The sequence below is a fragment of the Salmo salar genome, chromosome ssa18, assembly GCF_905237065.1.
Source record: "Salmo salar chromosome ssa18, Ssal_v3.1, whole genome shotgun sequence".
NCBI classification, from domain to species: domain Eukaryota; kingdom Metazoa; phylum Chordata; class Actinopteri; order Salmoniformes; family Salmonidae; genus Salmo; species Salmo salar.
The window spans coordinates 73,965,767-73,987,901 of NC_059459.1; the positions used below are offsets into that span (position 1 = coordinate 73,965,767).

At 42.5% G+C, this 22,135-nt stretch overlaps 2 protein-coding genes across 5 annotated transcripts; both read left to right on the plus strand.

Moving 5' to 3' along the window:
• Positions 1-597: 597 nt before the first annotated feature.
• LOC106577897 (plasminogen activator inhibitor 1) lies at positions 598-6,334 on the plus strand. Its single transcript, XM_014156332.2, has 8 exons — positions 598-836; positions 2,622-2,860; positions 3,337-3,561; positions 3,790-3,984; positions 4,292-4,591; positions 4,834-4,920; positions 5,337-5,420; positions 5,855-6,334. Exons 2-8 carry the CDS (start codon positions 2,623-2,625, stop codon positions 5,899-5,901), a joined length of 1,176 nt encoding a protein of 391 aa, XP_014011807.1. The 5' UTR covers positions 598-836; position 2,622; the 3' UTR covers positions 5,902-6,334.
• Positions 6,335-9,061: 2,727 nt separating this feature from the next.
• LOC106577896 (AP-1 complex subunit sigma-1A) lies at positions 9,062-21,239 on the plus strand. 4 transcript variants are annotated; one of them, XM_014156329.2, is made up of 7 exons: positions 9,082-9,263; positions 9,945-9,981; positions 13,420-13,562; positions 14,253-14,431; positions 16,384-16,492; positions 18,343-18,480; positions 18,889-21,239. In XM_014156329.2, exons 1-7 carry the CDS (start codon positions 9,261-9,263, stop codon positions 18,934-18,936), a joined length of 657 nt encoding a protein of 218 aa, XP_014011804.1. In that variant the 5' UTR covers positions 9,082-9,260; the 3' UTR covers positions 18,937-21,239. The 4 variants fall into 4 exon arrangements, with proteins under 4 accessions (XP_014011805.1, XP_014011806.1, XP_045557486.1 ...); XM_014156331.2 differs by lacking the exon at positions 13,420-13,562 and having other exon boundaries at positions 9,078-9,263; XM_045701530.1 differs by lacking the exon at positions 9,945-9,981 and having other exon boundaries at positions 9,080-9,263.
• Positions 21,240-22,135: the final 896 nt, after the last annotated feature.

The window sequence follows — 22,135 nt, forward strand, 5'->3', positions numbered from 1 at the left end:
TAAACAAAAATTAAATAAACAATAAAAACTTTCTCTCTCTCTCTGTCCGTCCGTCTCAGTTCCTCTCCTCTCATAAAACCCCTATTTTAAGCCGTACACACTTGAATTCTCTTAAACATGAATAGTCAGTGAGGGCATTTCTAAAGATAACAATGGTTACATTGGTTTAGTAAGCATGAACTGGACATCGGCCAGTTGGTGAGTAGGGATTTTTTTCTTCCCAGCAGCCCTTGCCAGACAGTGGGCGCTCCCAACTCCCCTGAGTAAACAGCATGACTGGACGTACTCCTTCACTCTCTTTCTCCGAGTGCAAAAAGAAACAAAGAGAAAAATGTGTCTGTGAGATATAAAGAGAGTGACAAAGAACATAAGTGAGTGTGTGTGTCAGAGAGTGAGAGAGAGTGTGTATGTGGGTGCACTAGTGTGTGTCTATGTACGAGTGTGTGCATGTATGTGTGTGTGTGTGTGGGTTTGCACATGTGTGTGTGCCACAGCCTCACTAAGGAGTGAGGCCCGTCCAGACAGTTACGGATGATGACCTCATAGACACTAATAACTTCCTCTCGGCGCGTGTCTACAGGGGCGGGGCCTAGAGGGAAGAGGGAGTGGCCTGTGGGGAAGCATGTCGCTACGACTACGCTATAAAAACCAGTAGACCTCTCACTCACACACTCACACTCAACCGGTGATTCTCTTCTAACGCACAGGGAAAAGACTGACCCACTACTATTACAGCGACTCTCAAGCAACTCTCAAGCAACTCAAGAGCTACTCAAGCGACTCTCAAGTTCATCTTCAACAAGTTCATCTTTCAACACTTCAACTTCAATTTAAGAGTGAGTTTGGATTATTCTATTCTTTAGAACAGGTTTTATCACATCTTAGAATATGCCCCTCATGCAAACTGCTTAGAAATGTAATTTGTTGTTGTTATTATTATGTACCAAATCGCTAAATGGAAACATATTTACCGTCTGTCTGTCCGCGGGTGTCTATAAACTATCTCAGAGTTTTATTTCCCTTCAAGCCAATCAGAAACGAGTATTCAACAACGCCATGGTATCAGAGTCAATATTTGAACAGTGAACTTCAGTAGACTGTTCTGTAGAAGTCCCGTGGCACAGCTATTGTCTGTTGTCCAGTCACTAGGTCAGTCACCACACAGTGAAAGGGCTTTTGACAGGACGAGAGGTGAGTCAAGTTGGACAAACAGAACCTGCAGACCTTTACGTTTGAACTGGGGGAGCCTGAGTAGAGGAGTAGTAGACAACACTAGTGTAGGACCCCCCCCCCCCACCCCCGCTCAGCAGCTCAACTTCATCCTATCTACTTTCTAACACACTTCTGTCTCCCTTTCTCTCTCTCACACACACTCACATTCTGTCTGTCTGTCTCTCTCTCTCTCTCTCACTCACGCTCACATTCTGTCTGTCTGTCTCTCTTTCTCTCACTCACGCTCACATTCTGTCTGTCTGTCTCTCTTTCTCTCTCTCACTCACGCTCACATTCTGTCTGTCTGTCTGTCTCTCTTTCTCTCTCACTCACACACACTCACATTCTGTCTGCGTGTCTGCCTGTCTGTCTGTCTGTCTGTCTGTCTGTCTGTCTGTCTGTCTGTCTGTCTGTCTGTCTGTCTGTCTGTCTGTCTCTCTTTCTCTCTCTCTCCGTCTCTCTCTCCGTCTCTTTCTTTCTCTCTCTCTCACTCCCTCTCGCTCTCTCGCTCCCTTTCGCTCTCTCTCTCTATCTCTCTCTCTCTTTTTCTCTCCCCCTTCTCTCTCTCTCTCTCTCTCTCTCTCTCTCTCCCTCTTTCTGTCTCACACCCGCATGTTCAAGGCTAGCACCTGTGTCTTGTCTCTTGTTTTGTCTCACCCATGTCTGTCTGTACCCACAGCATTCCAATGCCAGGGCCACTGTGTCTCTGTGCCAAGGTCTGTTTTCCATTGAGAACCAGGGTCATATTAATTAGTGCACACCATAGCAATCCAACAGTAAAATGTACATTTCTTATTGGACAAGTCCTGTTTCAGTCCGTTTCCTTCCATTTGTGCCTAGTGAATATGACCCAATGTGAACTATTCTGATTTACTATCCTTCCTCCAGAAGTGTTGTAACATACCTCTGGTTGTACTAGTCTGGTGGAATGAGCATTTAGCTCAACTACGAACAGATTTAGCTATGAACAAGCTGTGGAATGCTTTTTAAAAGGGTTCTAAATTCTAATAGCTAGCCAGCAGAAAGTGTGCCAACTGCAAGGTATTTTATGCTGACTCAAAAACTGACCTGGGTGTTTCAAGAAAACATATGGTATTAACGTTTTTATACGTAACCCCTCGGGTAACACTCTTGTACAGCTAAGCATCTGACAGATATTTCATATTTCTTCTTTGATCCTTCAATCATTTCACTAATATTCCTCTCCTCTCCTCTCCTCTCCTCTCCTCTCCTCTCCTCTCCTCTCCTCTCCTCTCCTCATTTCCTTTTACACAATATTGTTAGATCTCTCTATCATTTCACTAATCGCTCTCTCCTCTCCTCCCTCTCTCCTTTGAATGCTTTACCTGTATATAATGTTGTTAGAGTCCTCTAACCTTCTCCTCCCCCTCTCCTCCATCTCTCCCCAGGATGCTGTGCCTGTACGTGTGGTTCTTCCTCGGCCTGTCCGGAGCCGCCATCTCTAACCTCCAGGAGAAACAGACAGACTTTGGGATGCGGGTCTTTTCCCAGGTGGCCCAGAACTCCAAGGGGTCTAACCTGGCCTTCTCCCCCTACGGCGTGGCCACCATTCTGGGCATGGCACAGCTGGGAGCTGGGGGCAACACCCTGAAGACCCTGAACGCCAAATTGGGTTTCTCACTACAAGGCAAGGAAGGATGGCTGCTGTGTGTCTGATAACATAGGGGACATTTACAAAGCAATACCAATGGTAGCCTTGACGATGACATAACCGTAGGCTGACATATTCAGAACAAAAAGAGAATCTAATGACTAGCAACATTCGACTTGGTACTGGTACCCCTGTATATAGCCCAGTCATCATGTATCTATTACTAGTTTTGTTATTGTTTTACTTTTCTATTATTTCTCTATTTTCTTTCTCTCTGCATTGTTGGGAAGGGCCAATAAGTAAGCATGTCACTGTTAGTCCACGAAGCATCTGATGAATAAAATTAGATTTGATTCCCACTATCTCAACATCTCTCTATGCAATTGTGACTCATTCATTCTCTCATTCTCTCCTCTCCTCTACCTCCTCCTCCTCTTTCTCTCCAGCCTTCTTTGTACCTTGAACCAGAAATTAAAATCAATTAATCAATGAATCCTTCTCTCCTCCTCCAGAGAGAGGGATGGCGCGTCAGCAGCGTCTTCTCCAGCGGGACATCTCCAGTGAGGAGGGAGTGGAGCTGGCCAGCGGCGTCATGGTGGAGAGAAAGATGACTCTGGAGAAAGGCTTCAGGAGGGGGCTGGGGAAAGCCTTCCAGGCCTCCCCTCACCAGCTGGACTTCTCCAGGCCAGACCAGGCCCTGGACATCATCAACGCCTGGGTCTCTGACCACACTGCAGGTGAGATACAGTAGTACTGAATACAGTACACCTTCACAGATGACACAAAGTGGAGGATAGTTTAGTATTCATCAGAATGAGGATAGAATGGAATGGAATAGAATAAATAGAATAGAATAGAACAGAATGGAATATACTTTATTCGTCAATTTGACCATGACATCAAACATTTGTGTCAGCACTGACCCCACTGTCTCAACAAACCTCCATACCTCTCTCTCCTCTCAGGTACCATCCCTTCATTCCTGTCCTCCGGTGCGCTGACCGATGAGACCCGTATGGTCCTGCTGAACGCCCTTCACTTCCAGGGGCTATGGAAGGTGCCCTTTGACCCAAAGATGACAGAGGAGAGGCTATTCCACTGTGCCAACGGCAGCTCTGTGCCCGTACCCATGATGAGGCTCACACACCGCTTCAAATACGGTGGGTAGCACGTCGGCACCGGAAACACTTCAGAGTTTCCCTTTTAATCCAGCCTTTTTTGTGTGTAAACACTCGTGTTACTTTAAGAAGACCTCACTCACAGGACATGAGATCTGTGCACGTAACTCGCATCTCCCATTGACATAATTTTACAGTTAAGACTCTTAGGGTATGTACTCTTCAACAGTCATTCATACAAGTCAGCCCCAAGCCAGCAGCTATAGTGTTTAAACCAAATCATGACTGCTACCTCCACCAATCAAAACAAAACTAATCCAACCTCCATCTCTCCTCTCCTCCTCTACAGGTGAGTTCGTGACCCCCGATGGCGTGGACTACGACGTCATCGAGGTTCCGTACGAAGGCGAGTCCCTGAGCATGCTGCTGGTCTCCCCCTTCGAGCCCGAGACGCCAGTGAGCTCACTCAGTAGCGAGCTGACCACCCAACGGCTGCAGCAGTGGAGACAGGAGCTGAGGAGCGTTAAACGTCAACTGGCCCTGCCTAGGTTCACCCTGGACACTGAGGTGGATCTGAAGTCTATTCTAATCAAGATGGGGTTGGGGGATATGTTCAACCTGGCCAAGGCAGACTTCACACGCATCACCAGTGAGTACCTTACCATTACTATTCATCAGTTAGTGCTTGGTGTCTGAAGTGGAATTCTGTTTACTACGCAGTGCACTGTTATGACCCGGCTCAGGGCCTATGGAATAGGAAGGGCTCCAATATCCACACTAGCATTCCACTTCTATATAATCAGTGTCCAACAAATATACTGTATGTTTTCTTATTCTTTTTAGACAAAAGAATATAACCTCCCTCCCTCTCTTTCTCTCCCTCTCTTTCAGCTGAGCAGCCTCTGTGTGTGTCCAAGGTTCTACAGAAAGTCAAGATTGAGGTGAACGAGGAGGGAACTAAGGGATCAGCTGCTACAGGTAAAGGATCCATGGACTACATGTTGATGACAGACTCAATTCAGTATTTATTATATGGATCACAGGCGGCCGGTGGCACCTTAATTGGGGAGGACGGGCTCATAATAATAGCTGGAACAGAATGGATGGAATGGTATCCAACAATGGTATCCAATGCCATTCCATTCCGTCCATTCCAGCCATGATTATGAGCCGTCCTCCCCTCAGCAGCCTCCTGTGATATGGATGTATGCTATGGTAATTCATAAGGAATTGATGGTAACTTTACAATAATAAATAATAGAGAGTTGTGTTTTGACTGCATTGCCTATCATAGAGAGGCACGTAAAGACAATACATTGAGGATGAATTGATGATAGTATCTGAGTTGTGTTTTGACTGCATCGTCTCCTCTCCTGTCTTTTTCCTCTTTCCAGCTGCCATCCTGTTCTCTCGTATGGCTGTAGAGGAGATCACAATGAATAGACCTTTCCTCTTCCTCATCCATCACAAGTCCACAGGTGAGTTTCCCCTACTATACCTACATCACAGTGGAGGCTTTTGAGGAGAAGACGGCTCATTATAATGGCTGGGATGGCGCAAATGGAATGGCAAAAAACACATGCAAACCACGTGTTTGATGTATCTGATACCATTCCGCTGATTCCACTCCGTCATTACCATGAGCCCGTCCTCCCCCATTAAGGTGCCACCTTCTTCCTGTTGCTACATCACCATCTATGTAAAAAAAAAAACATGTTAGCCTTGGTTATCCACTGTCTCCACTCACCATAAGTCTAGCTAGCTGTGCCCTCTTTATACAACTGCATACACGTTTGAGTAAATTCATATACTGCATGATCTTGTTGGAATTATCTTTGTCCCTCTGACACATTGACATACTTCCTACCTTGTTCTTTCTCTAATATAAAATATATTTGTTTTCCCATCCCAGGTGCTGTTCTGTTCATGGGTCAAGTCAACCAACCCCAGCAACACTAGTGACCAATAGGAACCCTTGAAACACAGACTAGATCACAATGACCATGGACACTCCTATCATTCCATTGGCAGGGATACCTGCCAATCAACTTGCTACTGAAACCGACCATGAATAGTTACATCTATGACCTTGACATTAACAACAAGTTAATTATACATATCCACCTTACCGAAAGGGAAAAATGCATATATTTTGATAAGAAGTGAAAGTTTATATATCTGTTAATTGTTCTGATGGGATATATTTTTTTAATTGTAATGTGAGCAATTGGTATGGTTGAAAATGAATTTGATATGAAGGGAAAATGATTGAATGGGAAAAAAGATGTATGAATTTTATTTTTATTTTTCTGTATTGCTCTGCTTGTTCCAACACGTTGTATTTTTAAAGTATTTATATATTTATTAAAATGACAACTTCTAAAAAACCTAATGTGTTGACTCGTACAATTGAAAACGTTTGCATATTAGTGTCAACCTCTTGTGTCCATAACATGAACAGTGACTTAGAAAATCAATTATTTCATTGGAGTAGTTGGATCCAGAAATCTAGGTTTTAATTCAGATTCTGAATACAATAAAATAGGCCCCACAGTGTGACATAAGATGTGTGCAGCCTGCATGTTGTGGTTGCACTAAATTTAGGCAACAGAGCAGGCCTAAATGTAATATTGCCTGCAATATGTAGAGCCTCTGATAAAACCGGCAATTTAACTTGTGTATAAATCTATAAAAATCTCTCTATCTTTCTGACTGAATGAACTCATTTTTGGCCATCATTTCGTAAGAACTGAATTTCCATGGAAACCACATCAACCGGCTTGTCATGGCAACACCACCCGAACACACTGAACCCATGCGAGAGACACTCTCACATGTCATGCCCCCGATCCTCCCAAGAATACTCATCATGCACACCAAATCAAGATTTATAACAAAATATAGGCTACTCATGAACGCAAATGAAAGCACTTTATGTTAGTTTTACTAACGCAATAGTTTGAAATAGGCCTAGATCCTGAGTGTTGAGACAGGGAATAATAGTTCTTATACCCAAATCAAAGGACTCTCTTTACCTGGACAACTGGATAGCAATCAAGTTATTGGCAACTGACTTTAAATTACAAGCCCATGTCTATGTCAATAAGCTGAAACAAGGCCTTGATGATATAATTAGTGAAACTCAATCAGCCTTCATTAAAGGAGTATTCATAACCATGTAAGATTGGTTTTAAATATTTTAGATTACAGTGAATTCATAGAAGACGGCTTCATATAGTTTTTTAAAGACTTTTGCCACTTTAGAACACAACTTTTTATTTAGAACTCTCTACTTTTGGGTTCGGGGAGAATTTCTGTAAAGTGATAAGGATGTATAATACTAGCATCTCAGTAACTGAGTAATGGCACATCCCCTCGTTTCTCTATTGCTAGAAGACTTAGACAGAGGGGAAATTGGACAACCCTATTTATTTTTGCCACATATATACTAGCCATATTTAACAAATCTGAGAATTTAAAAGTAATCTGCATTTTTTTGGTAAAGATATAACAGTCAATTTGCAGATGATACTGCCCTTTCCGAAAGGATAGGGCGACTATTCCCTTGGCTATTGACAGAATCAAGATATTTTCTATGGCCTCTGGGTTGACTCTCAACATTAACAAATGTGATCTCACGCCAATTCATTTGTGACTCCGACAACATTGCCTCCATACCTGTTAAAAAGTTAAATATTTTGGAATTGTTATCACCAAAAACCTTTGGAAAATTGTTTAACATCAAAAATAGGATTAATTCCATGAGTTTCATTAAGTCAGTGGCTGCAAAGTGATATCTGTTAAGCGGAGCGACACAGGGGAACCCAAGAGCAGACTCAGAAGAGGAAACAGTGATGAATGAACCAAATTATTTATTGTTACACAGAGAGATATGGAGTGCAGATCCAGGGAAGCTCAGATGAGTTGCAGATAAACCAGATGTGGAGACTGAGGTTGAAGTTAGCTGAGTAGAACAGGCTTAACAGGTCCTGAGGGGTATCCAAGGTAGTTGTGGTAAGTAAAATCCAGAGCAAGGTAGTTGGGTGGTGAGATGTGGAACAGGAGACAGAGAGGTAAACTGCAATGACAAGATAAACTGTGTCATGCAAGGAAACAGGCACAGCAGCGTAACAGGATCTTGACTAATCATACATGGCTAGAATCACAAACTGACTGAGCAGAGACTACAATCTGGCAGAGAGGAAGTGGAAGGACTGAGTTTTTGTAGAGGTCTTGATTATGGAACAAGTTGCAGCTGGTAGGGATCTGCTCTGACTCCAGCACACCTGTCTCCAACCACACAATCACACAGAGAGGGAGAGGGAGAGAGAGAGTGTGTACAGGGGGAGTAACTGCAGGTCAAGAAGACACCGGATGAACACCTGAGGGCGTAGCAGGAGCAGATGTGACAATATCTCAATTTTGGGTCGTATTCTTTTGTCCAAGACTGATGGTTTATCGAGAATCATTTAGCCAAGTCAGTCCCTATTTATTTATTCTAATAACATGAAAAAGTAAATTCTGTTATACTTAGATTTGTTTGGAGGAATAAAAAGCATTCTATTCGGAAATCTCAATTAGTGAAAGACTATGATTGTGGAGGTTTACAGGCTATTGATTTTGAGTCGTTAGTGGGTGCTTTCAGAATTAATTGTTAAAATTATGTCTGTCTAATCCTGCCTCTATGTGGTATCATATCCCTAAAAGTCTGTTTAATAAACTTGGTGGATTGAAATCCTAATGAAATGTTATTTTGACCCTCCAAAATTACCTGTGAAATTGTCTAAGTTTCATCAGTAAATTGAATTTTTATGGAAAAGATTATTCAAGCACAATTTTTCCCCCCATAAAACATTGATTTGGAATAATATAATTATTAAAATGATCAGGAAATCCACCAAAGGCCTTTGGTTTGACAAGGGTATTATATTTTGTCTGTGTGTGTGGGAGGCGGGGGGGGTCGTTCGCCTGGTGTTTGTTTATTTTATTTTTTCATTGTATTCACAGGAATGTCCCTGTATAGATGTGTAATATTGTTATTATTGTTGCAATAAATAAAAATAAATAAATAACTAGCGAGTTCGCCTGGCTACAAAACGGTTGCCTCAAAATGCGCAATGCGCATGTTCAGTGAGCTGACGTCTGTCACCGGATTCTTTCCTACTACTAGCTAGTTGACTGACCGGATGGGTTGCTCGCGTTAGCGTAGTACTCTGCTAAAACAGACATGGAATGTTGACACTTGCTGCGTTTAAAACCAAATCAAGTAATTAATCTAGGAAGCCACGAGTTAATATTCGCGTCGAGAACCCGATAAAATGGTAAGTATTGTCGGCGATAGTATCGCCATAAAAATAGTTGACTAGCTAAAGCTAACCTGCTAGCTCATTAGCTAGCAAAGTGTATGGTTTCAGGAAGCAGTGTAAACCAAGCCGGTTGGCCAACTGACAGTTGAGCTGTGTTACCTAGTTAGTAATGTAAAGTGGTTAATGCTAAAATATAGGTAACTTGCTTGCTGATAGACACGCTGTACATTCGAATTGTATCTAATATAAATTCTAACTTCGCCAGCAAGATGTTCGTTAGTTAGCAAGTTAGCTTCGAGGCTTCAAACTAACCTTTGATATTTGTTTAGCCAAATACTATAGTCATTAGACCATTGGATTAGACAAACATCTATCTAGATACCTGCAATGATACAAATGAACAATGTGTGTTGATTTCAATGTGTAGCTAACTATTCAGACACTAGTTTCTCTGTTGCGGACCTGTTTGTCAGTCAGTTAGGCTAACTACCTATTGTATTGCTGTCCTGATACCATTATTGTACTAGTGTGGACAGAATGCTGAACTGTTGACTGTTAGACCATGTCCACCTTTGTCAACTTGATAAACACTCCTTTCATCGGTACACTCCAATGCAAATGGGAAATGCTGTCTCCATGTCACCAGTATCCTACTACAGGACATAACACCCCTTCCGTGTCTCTTCTCTCTGTCAGCTTTATACTAGAGAGAAAGCACTGAGCAGGTTTGACTGTAAGTAAAGTGGAACTAGCATAGCCCAAGTAGTCTGTATTATTGATTGGTGTGAGTAGTTTGTACTAGAGCTGGGACGATGAACCAAAAATGATCGACACCAACCAAACACTTATCTTGAACATTTTGCTAATAGTGTTATGATAAATAACCTGTAGGGCTCTACTACAGAAATGTGAAGTTTGAAATGAAATAAGTTTGCTAATATGGGTTATTTTTAATGGGACAATTGATAGCTAGAACAGTAACAGTTTTAATGGTTAATATAAAAAAAAGACTTACACATTGTGATAAACTTAATGTTCAAATTAACGTGATAATTAATTTATAGTGGATTTTTGTCTATCACCCAGCTCTAGTTTGTACGGTTCGTCTAGTTCTGTGTATTTAACCTATGGTCCCTAACATCATGTGTAGCTCAGCTTTGCTTCTGTGTTCTTCGTGGTAACTAACTAGCTGTAGTGCCAGTCTGTTAGTGCCAAACAAGGAGTTGCCATGATGGCACAAAGTGACAAGGAGTTGCCATGATGGCACAAAGTGACAAGGAGTTGCCATGATGGCACAAAGTGACAAGGAGTTGCCATGATGGCACAAAGTGACAAGGAGTTGCCATGATGGCACAAAGTGACAAGGAGTTGCCATGATGGCACAAAGTGACAAGGAGTTGCCATGATGGCACAAAGTGACAAGGAGTTGCCATGATGGCACAAAGTGACAAGGAGTTGCCATGATGGCACAAAGTGACAAGGAGTTGCCATGATGGCACAAAGTGACAAGGAGTTGCCATGATGGCACAAAGTGACAAGGAGTTGCCATGATGGCACAAGACAGACTGGCACTCAGGCTACTTTTTAATTTGTATTTATTTAACCCTTATATTACCAGGTAAGTTGACTGAGAACACGTTCTCATTTACAGCAACGACCTGGGGAATAGTATCATCTCCTCTGGAACTAACTACTGATGTTCTCTGTATAGCTTTCAATCTAATATTGTTTGCTTTAGCCTCAGTCTAACTTTTAATGATCTCTACAGTTGCTGTTAATAATATTTGATTACTAAACTAACTAATATTTATGGTTGTCTGGTCATTGCTTCTTGAAGAGTGATGGGTCTCTGAGTTCTAATTGTGTTTTACATGGACATATTGTACACAGAAGAGCTCTGTCAATTCTGTTGGCTAAATTGAATGTTAGCCTGGTTCCCGATCTGTTTGCGCTGTCTTGCCAACTCATATATGGTCATTGTCATGCCAAATGCGACAACGACCATAGATCTGGGCCCAGGCTACAATACTGTGGGTCCTTTGATAAAGTCTTATGACTGCTGCTGCTACATCGCATCATATTTTAGGATCTGACACAGATGAGACTAAGAATACTCCCAAAGAGAATTCTATTCTTGTACACAACATGGCCGCTTCTACCGCATCACATGTCTCTCTCGCTGTCTGTAGTGTCTCTGAGGACACACACTGTTTAGTTCTCACATCTTCACTGTTCTTTCCTGTTATCTCTCTCTTTCTCGCACACACAGGCAGGCAGTACGCACTACGCACATACATTTATGGAGTCATTTTAGAAGGTGACTTTCACATATGATGATGTTTTAGGCAGGCTGTATTACAGAATAGAGAATGAGAGCTGGCCCAGAGTAAAAGAGTGGTTGGTGTGTTGGGCCATATGCTACTGGGGTTAATGTTTGTGCTACATTAGTATCTAGGAGATTGACGCTCCACCAGACCACACGGTGCCAGGGAGTTCCAGTGTTGTATAGCAATCTCTGCTACTGGACAGTTGTTCCTCCTCAATATTAACACTATGGGCATACAGTACACCAGTGGTTCCCAACCTTTTTATAGTCCCGTACCCCTTCAAACATTCAACCTCCAGCTGCGTACCCCCTCTAGCACCAGGGTCAGCACACTCTCAAATGTTTTTTGTTGTTGTTGCCATCATTGTAAGCCTGCCGCACACACTAATTGATACATTTATTAAACATAAGAAGGAGTGTGAGTTGTCGTCACAACCCGGCTCGTGGGAAGTGACAAAGAGCTCTTATAGGACCAGGGGCACAAATAATAATCAATTATTTTGCTCTTTATTTAGCCCTCTTACATATAAAACCTTATTTGTTAATCAAAAATGGACAATAACTCACCACAGCTTAATGAGAAGGGTGTGCTTGAAAGGATGCACATAACTCTGCAATGTTGTATTGGAGAGAGTCTGTCTTAAAAAAAAAATTCACACACAGTCTGTGCCTGTATTTAGTTTTCATGCTAGTGAGGGCTGAGAATCCACTCTCACATACAGTTGAAGTCGGAAGTTTACATACACCTTAGCAAAATACATTTAAACTCAGTTTTTAACAATTCCTGACATTTAATCCTAGTAAAAATTCCCTGTCTTAGGTCAGTTAGGATCACTACTTTTATTTTAAGAATGTGAAATGTCAGAATAATATTAGAATTATTTATTTCAGCTTTTATCTTTCATCACATTCCCAGTGGGTCAGAAGTTTACATACACTCCATTAGTATTTGAGAGCATTGCCTTTAAATTGTTTAACTTGGGTCAAACTTTTCAGGTAGCCTTCCACAACCTTCCCACAATGTTAGGTGCATTTTGGCCCATTCCTCCTGACAGAGCTGGCGTAACTGAGTCAGGTTTGTAGGCCTCCTTGCTCGCACACACTTTTTCAGTTCTGCCCACACATTTTCTACAGGATTGAGGTCAGGGCTTTGTGATGGCCACTCCAATACCTTGACTTTGTTGTCCTTAAGCCATTTTGCCACAACTTTGGAAGTATGTTTGGGGTTGTTGTCCATTTGGAAGACCCATTTGCGACCAAGCTTTAACTTCCTGACTGATGTCTTGAGATGTTGCTTCAATATATCCACATAATTTTCCTTCATGATGCCATCTATTTTGTGAAGTGCACCAGTCCTTCCTGCAGCAAAGCACCCCCACAACATGATGCTGCCACCCCGTGCTTCACGGTTGGGATGGTGTTCTTTGGCTTGCAAGCCTCCCCCTTTTTCCTCCAAACATAACGATGGTCATTATGGCCAAACAGTACTATTTTTATTTTTGTCAGACCAGAGGACATTTCTCCAAAAAGTACAATCTTTGTTCCCATGTGCAGTTGCAAACCGTAGTCTGGCTTTTTTATGGCGGTTTTGGAGCAGTGGCTTCTTCCTTGCTGAGCGGCCTTTCAGGTTATGTTGATATAGGACTCGTTTTACTGTGGATATAGATACTTTTGTACCCGTTTCCTCCAGCATCTTCACAAGGTCCTTTGCTGTTCTGGGATTGATTTGCACTTTTCTCACCGAAGTACATTCATCTCTAGGAGACAGAACGCGTCTCCTTCCTGAGCGGTATGACAGCTGCGTGGTCCCATGGTGTTTATACTTGTGTACTATTGTTTGTACAGATGCACGTGGTACCTTCAGCCATTTGGAAATTGCTCCCAAGGATGAACCAGTCTTGTGGCGGTCTACAATTGTTTTTCTGAGGTCTTGGCTGATTTCTTTTGATTTTCCCATGATGTCAAGCGAAGAGGCGCCGAGTTTGAAGGTAGGCCTTGAAATACATCCACAGGTACACCTCCAATTGACTCAGGCTAATTGACATCATTTATCAGAAGCTTCTGAAGCCATGACATCATTTTCTGGATTTTTCCAAGCTGTTTAAAGGCACAGTCAACTTAGTGTATGTAAACTTCTGACCCACTGAAATTGTGATACAGTGAAATAATCTGTCTGTAAACAGTTGTTGGAAAAATTACTTGTGTCATGCACAAAGTAGATGTCCTAACCGTCTTGCCAAATCTATAGTTTGTTAACAAGAAATTTGTGGAGTGGTTGAAAAACAATTTTAATGACTCCAACCCAAGTGTATGTAAACTTCCGACTTCAACTGTAGGTCTGTGGTTGCAAAGGGCATCAGTGTCTTAACAGCGCTCTCCTCTCTCTCTTCCTCCCACCTTGCTCGCTCTCTGTCTTTCTCTCTCTCTTCCTTCCCCCCCACTGCGCTCTACCATTATCCGAGTGCAGGCTGTTAATGTATCAGACTCACTGTGTGTCCAGTATTGATCCAACAACTGAATATTTATCTTTATTATGCCTAGATCTCCTTTCTGGTAGCTTCTGTCTATCATGCCCCCTGCTTCCTCCTCCACGCTCCCTGGTTTCCCGGACACAGATTAAACCTAATCTTGGACAACCTATATATTTCAATGTCTTGCTATCTCCTCCCCCTGTATAGATGCGTTTCATGCTGCTGTTCAGTCGGCAGGGGAAGCTGCGTCTCCAGAAGTGGTACACGGCCACGGCCGAGAGGGACAAGAAGAAGATGGTCAGGGAACTGATGCAGGTGGTGCTGGCCCGCAAACCCAAGATGAGCAGCTTCCTGGAGTGGCGGGACCTCAAGATCGTCTACAAGAGGTACTGGAATGCTCTCTGTCTCAACACAAACAGTACATATACATTCACAATATTCATGATATGATCACCTCCTACATGTACAGTACTACATCCTACACTTCCCTAAAAGGACAGGCTGTTTGTTGTATGCCTACGTTTTCATGGTTGTGTGGAACAGCAGGTAGGCGCTATGCGCTGTTCACACACACTTGAGCATGTGCTCCATGGGCTGCTGTCTGTGAGCTATACGTGCATTAGTATCTGAAATTGTGCGTACTCGCTCTCTCTAGGGGGCCTCTGGAAAGTGTTAATTGTGGAATGAGCTTCTGAAATGCCAACTGTCTCTGAAAGTGAGTTGTCATGGTTGGAATGATGAGTCAACCAGTGACTCAGTGTTTGGTGTTACGTTCTAATCATTCCTCCCATCAAAACATCTGGCCCCACTTTACTGGTAATAATTGCCATTCAAATGTGTTTCCAGGGGGGATGTTAATAATTGCCCTTCAAACGTGGTTCCTGGGGGGGTGGGGGGAGATTTTAAGAGACAATGTCACCTCGTGATATTACTGTGTGTGTGCTCACAGTGAATCACCCAGAATCTTTCAGGCATGTGTATTGTTTTCTCCCAACACTGATGTCCCACAGCAGACAGCGTTTTAGATTGTACAGTGTGTTCCAATACAGTGGATGCTCAGTGATTCTCTGTTATAACACTCATTCCACCACTCATGCAGAAGGCATCCACACACAGCACTCTGGGTTAAAGCTGCCCATAGGATCCCACAGTAGCTTAGAGTTTAGACACACCGAGACCTGACGGGTCGATAGGTACCTATCTCAGTAGTAGGCCGTTCCTTCTTTTACTAGAACAAAGAACGTGCCTGTCAGTGGCCGACAACTTAACTGAACCAATTGGAGAGCCCGGACTAATTTAAACAATTAAGCAGCATACTATAATTTATTTTTCTAAAGCAAGTCTTTACGTCTTTTACATTTAGCTAAGGAGTTTTGCGCATAAATAATTTGTTAGGTTTGATAATGTGCACTTGCAAGAACAAATCCTTGAATTTAATTATAATGTTGATACTAGCCAGATGGAAACAAGGACATACTACACATTTTAGCTAGCTATCAACATTAGCTAACTACATATTTAGAAATCACATTTATTTATATAGCCCTTCTTACATCAGCTGATATGTCAAAGTGCTGTACAGAAACCCAGCCTAAAACCCCAAACAGCAAGCAATGCTTGGGCACAAGCCAAACATAGCGTTGCTTTCTTAAGCTATCTAGGCAGACGGCAGATGATCTGAGTGAACAACAAAACATTTACTGCCGACGCTGGACAGATGTACTAAGTACCTCTCGGCCGTCAGTATCCTTGGTGTGAGGCTTTGACGCTCAGTGACTCTGTAGAAGGGTCTAATCATTGTGTGCTGCAGTGTCATGCGGTACCTGTTTCTGGCAAGGGGAGGGAGCCAAAGAGCTGACTTCTCTAATGCCGAGACCTGACGGGTCTTGGCATTAGAGAAGACGCACACTATGGTGTATAAGACTGGCACATGCCATTTTGAATGTCACACCCCTTGAATTGTCTGACTACACTGCATAGACTTGAGTCATTAAAGAGGCAATCTGCATTCAAACAATAACAAAGAGCCACCTGCCACTGCTTTGGTGAAAAGGCTGAGGATTTAACTGCTACACTGCATAGATTGGCATTGTTAACAGCAGCATATCAAGATTTTCTTTCAGTAGTTATTAGTTTCCTGGGTTACGGACTGGACTGGCGCTCCAGAGATTCCCCCAGGACCTTTTATTCTCAGCTGAACCCAGGGTTGCAAAATTCTGTTAACTTTCCCTGAATTTCCAGGTTTTCCAGAAGTCCTGGTTGGAGTGTTCTAGATTCCCTGGTTATTCCCTCCTGTGGAACACCCCAATGATGAGTCTGGGGTGTGTGTGTGTGTTAGGTATGCCAGTCTGTATTTCTGCTGTGCGGTGGAAGAGCAGGACAACGAGCTTATTACTCTGGAGGTCATCCACCGTTTCGTAGAGCTGCTGGATAAGTACTTTGGCAGTGTGAGTCACTCTAGCTCTTTCTCTCATCCCTCACGCTGTTTCTCCACCCTCTCTCTTTTGCTCTCTCACTCCTACTCTATATTTTTCACTCTCTATTTTCCTATTCTTTCTTTTCTCTCTCTCTCTCCCTTTATCTCATCCCTCTCTCCTCTCACTTACCATCTTTTATTCTATTGCCAACTCTTTCTCTCATCCCCCTCTCCTGTAGCCAACCTACTCGCTTTTTTCTTCACTCCTGTGGTCAAATGTCTCTCCTCGCTCTGTGCCCCTCTCCTCGCTCTGTGCTCCTCCTCCTCAATCTACAAATAATACCCCATAATGGTAAATCAACAGGTTTTTCAAAAATCTTGCTAATTTATTCCAAATAAAAAAATGGAAATATAACATTTGCATAAGTATTCAGACCCTTTACTCAGTACTTTGTTGAAGCGCCTTTTGCAGTGATTAGACTCGAGTCTTCTTGCGTATGACGCTACAAGCTTGGCACACCTGTGTTTTTCTCTGCAGATCCTCTCAAACTCTGTCAAGTTGGATGGGGAGCGTCGCTGCACAGCTATTTTCAGGTCTGTCCAGAGATGTTCGATCGACCACTCAAGGACATTCAAAGACTTGTCCTGATGCCACTCCTGCGGTGTCTTGGCTGTGTGCTTAGGGTCGTCCTGTTTGAAGGTGAACCTTCACCTCAGTCTGAGTACCTGAGCGCTCTGGAGAAGGTTTTCATCAACGAACTCTCTGTACTTTGCTCCGTTTCTTTGCCTCGATCCTGACTAGTCTCCCAGTCCCTGCCACTGAATAACATCCCCACATCATGATGTCGCCACCACCATTCTTCACCGTAGGGATGGTGCCAGTTTTCCTCCAGACGTGACGCTTGGAATTCAGGCCAAGAAGTTCAATCTTGGTTTCATCAGACCTGAGAATCTTGTTTCTCAAGGTCTAAGAGTCATTAGGTGCCTTTTTACAAATTCCAAGTGGGCTGTCATGTGCCTTTTACTGTCGAGTGGTGTAGTGCTGCAGAAGGTCTGATTGGTGTAGTGCTGCAGAGATGGTTGTCCTTCTGGAAGGTTCTCCTATCTCCACAGAGGAACTCTGGAGCTCTATCAGAGTGACCTCCCTGACCAAGGCCCTTCTCCCCCGATTGCTCAGTTTGGCCGAGTGGCCAGCTCTTGGAAGAGTCTTGGTGGTTCCAAACTTCTTCCATTTAAGAATGATGGAGGCCACTGTGTTCCTTGGGGACCTTCAATGCTGCAGACATTTTTTGGTACCCTTCCCCAGATCTGTGCCTCAACACAATCTCGGAACTCTACGGACAATTCCTTTGACCTCATGGCATGGTTATTGCTCTGACACGCACTGTCAACTATGGGCCCTTATATCGACTTTCCAAATCATGTCCAATCAATTGAATTTACTACAGGTGAACTCCAATGAAATTGTAGAAACGTCTCAATGATGATCAATGGAAACAGGATGTACCTGAGCTCAATTTCGAGTCTCATAGCAAAGGGTCTGAAAATGTATGTAAATAAGGTATTTCTGTTTTTTTATTTGTAATAAATTTGCTAACATTTCTAAACCTGTTTTTGCTTTATCATTATGGGGCATTGTGTGTAGATTGCAGAGGATTTTTATTTATTTAATCAATTTTAGAATAAGGCTGTAACGCAACAAAAATGTGAGGAAAAAGTGAAGGGGTCTGAACTTTCTCAATGGACTGTATGGTCACTATCCCTCTCTTAAACCCTCTCCTCTTTCTCTCCCCCTCAAATTCTGTGTTTTTATGTAAATGTACTTGGTAAATAAAGGTGATTCTGATTCCTCCCTGCGTGTGTGTGTGTGCGCCCCGGCAGGTTTGTGAGCTGGACATCATCTTTAACTTTGAGAAGGCATACTTTATACTGGATGAGTTTCTGATCGGGGGAGAGATCCAGGACACGTCCAAGAAGAGTGTACTCAAGGCCATCGAACAGGCCGACCTACTGCAGGAGGTAACACACACACACACACACGCACACACCACAGGAGGTAGAAGTGATCTCTCTTATTAAAGATCATGTGAAACTCCAGCTAACCAGTTTTATTGATTCTTCAAACTATTGAATGGCTGTTTTTAACCAACGTTTGGGTGTCACTCAACCTCAATCTGTGTATTTTGGAGTTCTCTCTACCACACTTGCTAGGACTCTACCTTAGAATGAATGATGTATGCTTTTTTGTGTTGTACGGTGGTGGTAATCATTATCCTGTCAGAGCATCTGTTCCCCACAGAGATACCCTCTTGTAATTCAACAGTATGAGGTCATAGACCCTCATAATGCTAGAATGTGATAATGTACATTCTATACTTGTAATATGTAATTCTATGCTGTTCCCCTTCTCTCTATCTCCCCCTACAGGAGGATGAATCTCCCAGGAGTGTTCTAGAGGAGATGGGTCTGGCATAGTGACAGCAGGGTACTCTGCTCACAGCACTTTTTATCAGGCTACAGACAAAGACTCTTTGGGTTCCAGGTGCAGGGGGAGGGAAGGGGGTTTGTGATGTGGGTGTGTATGGGGAGGGGTTTGGGTTAAGCGGGGGGGGGGTCCGATGAGATTCACACCGTTGACGTTCTGGTACTACTGAATTCAAAGCATTGCTGACATTAATTGTATATTATCATGATGGTTTAAGGTTGCAAAACTAACTTTCCCAAAATTCTCAAGTTTTCCAGAAATCCTGGATGGAGGATTCTGGATTTCCTGTTAAATCCTGTCTGATTCCTGGGATTTTACAACTATTTTTGGAAAACCTGGGAATTTTTGGGAAGTTACCGGAATATTGCAACCGTAATGATCCACGCCCTATGTATATTAGCTATGTGAAAATCATTCCACTTTTGACTGGAAGATGTACCTATTACTACTGTTATGTAACCCAGATTTGGGTTCAAATAGTATCTGAAAATCCTTCAAGTACTTCCAGCGTTTGCTTTGGCCTGCCTGGAGACATTCTATTGGTTCCATTGTGCCAGGAAGCTCAATCAAGCTCGGCTTTAATAAGTATTTGAAATAGTTTTAGAACACAGGTCTGATTTGACCTCTGACATTTCCCTCAAAAGAGGCAGGTCAGAACACATCTCAAGCCTTTTTATAGCTGGGGATGCAATTAAACATCACTGAACAGATTACGTTTAATCAGACTAGGGTTGCGTCGCCAAATGGTAACCTATTCCCTATATATAGTGCACATGGGTTCTGGTCAAAAGTAGGGCACTACATAGGGAATAGGGTGCCATTTGGGGGACATGAATTTGCTTTTAATTAAATGGCTGTTTTAAAATGTTTTGTATATGGACCACATGTTATGAGATTATTATTATTATTATTATTAATAGTAATATAATACGTTTGCTGTTTTTAAGGGAACACATTGATTGTTTGCATTGGTGAGCTTTGTTCAACCTATAGTAGGATCTTGTCAGGGAACAAACAAAGAAGTAACCTTGACATTCATATAAAGAGGAAGGGGAACAATCTGAAAAATGATTCTTCCCAAAATTCCAGTTCCATCCAGAGTTCCTTAGAATTCTAGTTCTGCGTTGTATTCCGGAACTGTTTCTGACCATCTCTCTCTCGCCCAGGCTTTCTTGTGTTGAGCAAGTAACCTATGGAGAAGTGTTTGCCGTTTTTAGCCCTTGTGTGGATGTGCTAACGTGAATGTGTTTAAAGGGCTCAATGTGATGGTATGCAATGTGAAGATGATGATTCAACTTGGTTAAAACTAACCCAGGGCAAAAAATAGTTTCAGGTTGTTTTTGAGCTGCAATGCATAAAAAAGTGAACTACTTTGAGATGCATGTGACTTTTTTTGAGAAATACTCAAAGAATTATGGACCTAGCTACCATTCCTATATATACACACACACTAAATGCAGTACTATACCACATGGTAGATCATTTCTCCCCAATTTACACCTATGGAATACCTACTTTCCAAAGAGTAATCATGTGTTTGTCTGCAACAAGAGGGAAGAAACTGCAACTAGTAGAGAGTTTGGCTTCAGACCATAAATGTGTTCTTATAACCAGACTTTAGCCCTTTTGCTTTTAACAATGTTCATACCAACATACTACTTGCCAGTGTCCATTCCCAAATGCGTTGCTTCACTCCAAGTAGTATCAATACATAGGCTATTTTCCAATATCCACACTGGCATACAACTTAGAATTCATGCCCAATATATTACTTACCTACCTACTTACCCAATCCTCTTTGTGTCTGGAGTAACATAAGGCTTCTAGGAGAGAGCACCAGTGCTTCCGATCTGCAGCGTTCTTGGTGAGGATTGATTAGATCAAGTCATACTCCATCTTCTTTTCAATCCTCCATCTCATCTGCCCTATATAGTGCTCTGTTCAAAGTGGGATGAAGTGGTCTGAGCAATGGGACAGAGCTTCTTAGTGGTCTAGTGTGGATTATTGGAACTGCACCTGAAATGTGAAGATATTTTGAGTAGTGTTGAGGTTTTTCAGGGACTCTGTGGTGTTTTATTCATTTTGTAATCTGGCATTAGGGGTGGGCGGTCTGATAAATAGCTAGTGAACTACGGTCCAGTCATGGCACCCTCTTCCCTGAATTTATTTATTTGACTAGGCAAGTCAGTTAAGAACAAATTCTTATTTGCAATGACTATTTACAATGGGTTGCAGACAGGGAATCATGTGGGAATGTAATTTTATAATGACAATAAAATCACATTTTAAAGTATTGTGTTTTTGTGCCTTCTGAATTGTTTAAATGTTTTACCTACCTTAGTTGAATGTACTTGACAGTAAGTCGGTCTGGATAAGAGCGTCTGTCCTTTATTTGAAATGACTAAAATAACTATCTAATAATCGTTTGTTAAAGCATTTTGTGTTAACTACAGAATGCCCATGTGTGTTTCGAAAAAAAAAGATGGCTTCCGATAGGAGGAAGTGCCAGTCTATAGACTTTAATACACAGCTACCAGTTGATGTAGCTGCTGTTTTGAAATTCAGAGACGTTTCAAAGCCTCAGTGTAGGAAGCTGTTTGTGGGAGATAAGGGACTGTTTTTGTGTCAACATATGTTAGAAAGTGGATGCATGTGTTAGTGGGAAATGTCAGTCTCTATAGGTGTAAATGCATACCTGTTGATGTAGCTACTGTTTTAAATTCAGAGAGAATCCAAAACCAAGCTGTTTGTGTAAGATAGGGAGAGAGAAAGAAGGGGGAAAGAGAGATGGAGCCTCTAAGTGTATGAGTCACCGTTCTTTTGTGACTGTGTTGAAGTGAAGCTCAGCCTTGCCATACAGCGGAGAGGGAGCGAGAAATGAGTCTGAGGGAGATGGAGGGATGAGATAAAGGAGGACAGTCGGTCCGTAAATAAGGGCAGAGAATAGGAGTACAGGGAGTGCAGGTGGATTTATTCAGGCAATACCTAACCCACCACAAACTATTTGATGTTTTCAGAGCTGTCACAAAGTATTGAGGATGAATTGGGCATTCAGGGCATCATGCTGGCACCAAACTGACATGGCGGTCTTAGAGCTACCATGGGGACGCTGCAGTAGCTCTGGGCTGACTAGCTGATGGAGATATGGCTCTACGCCAACATATTGATCTTGCAAGTATACAATGAACA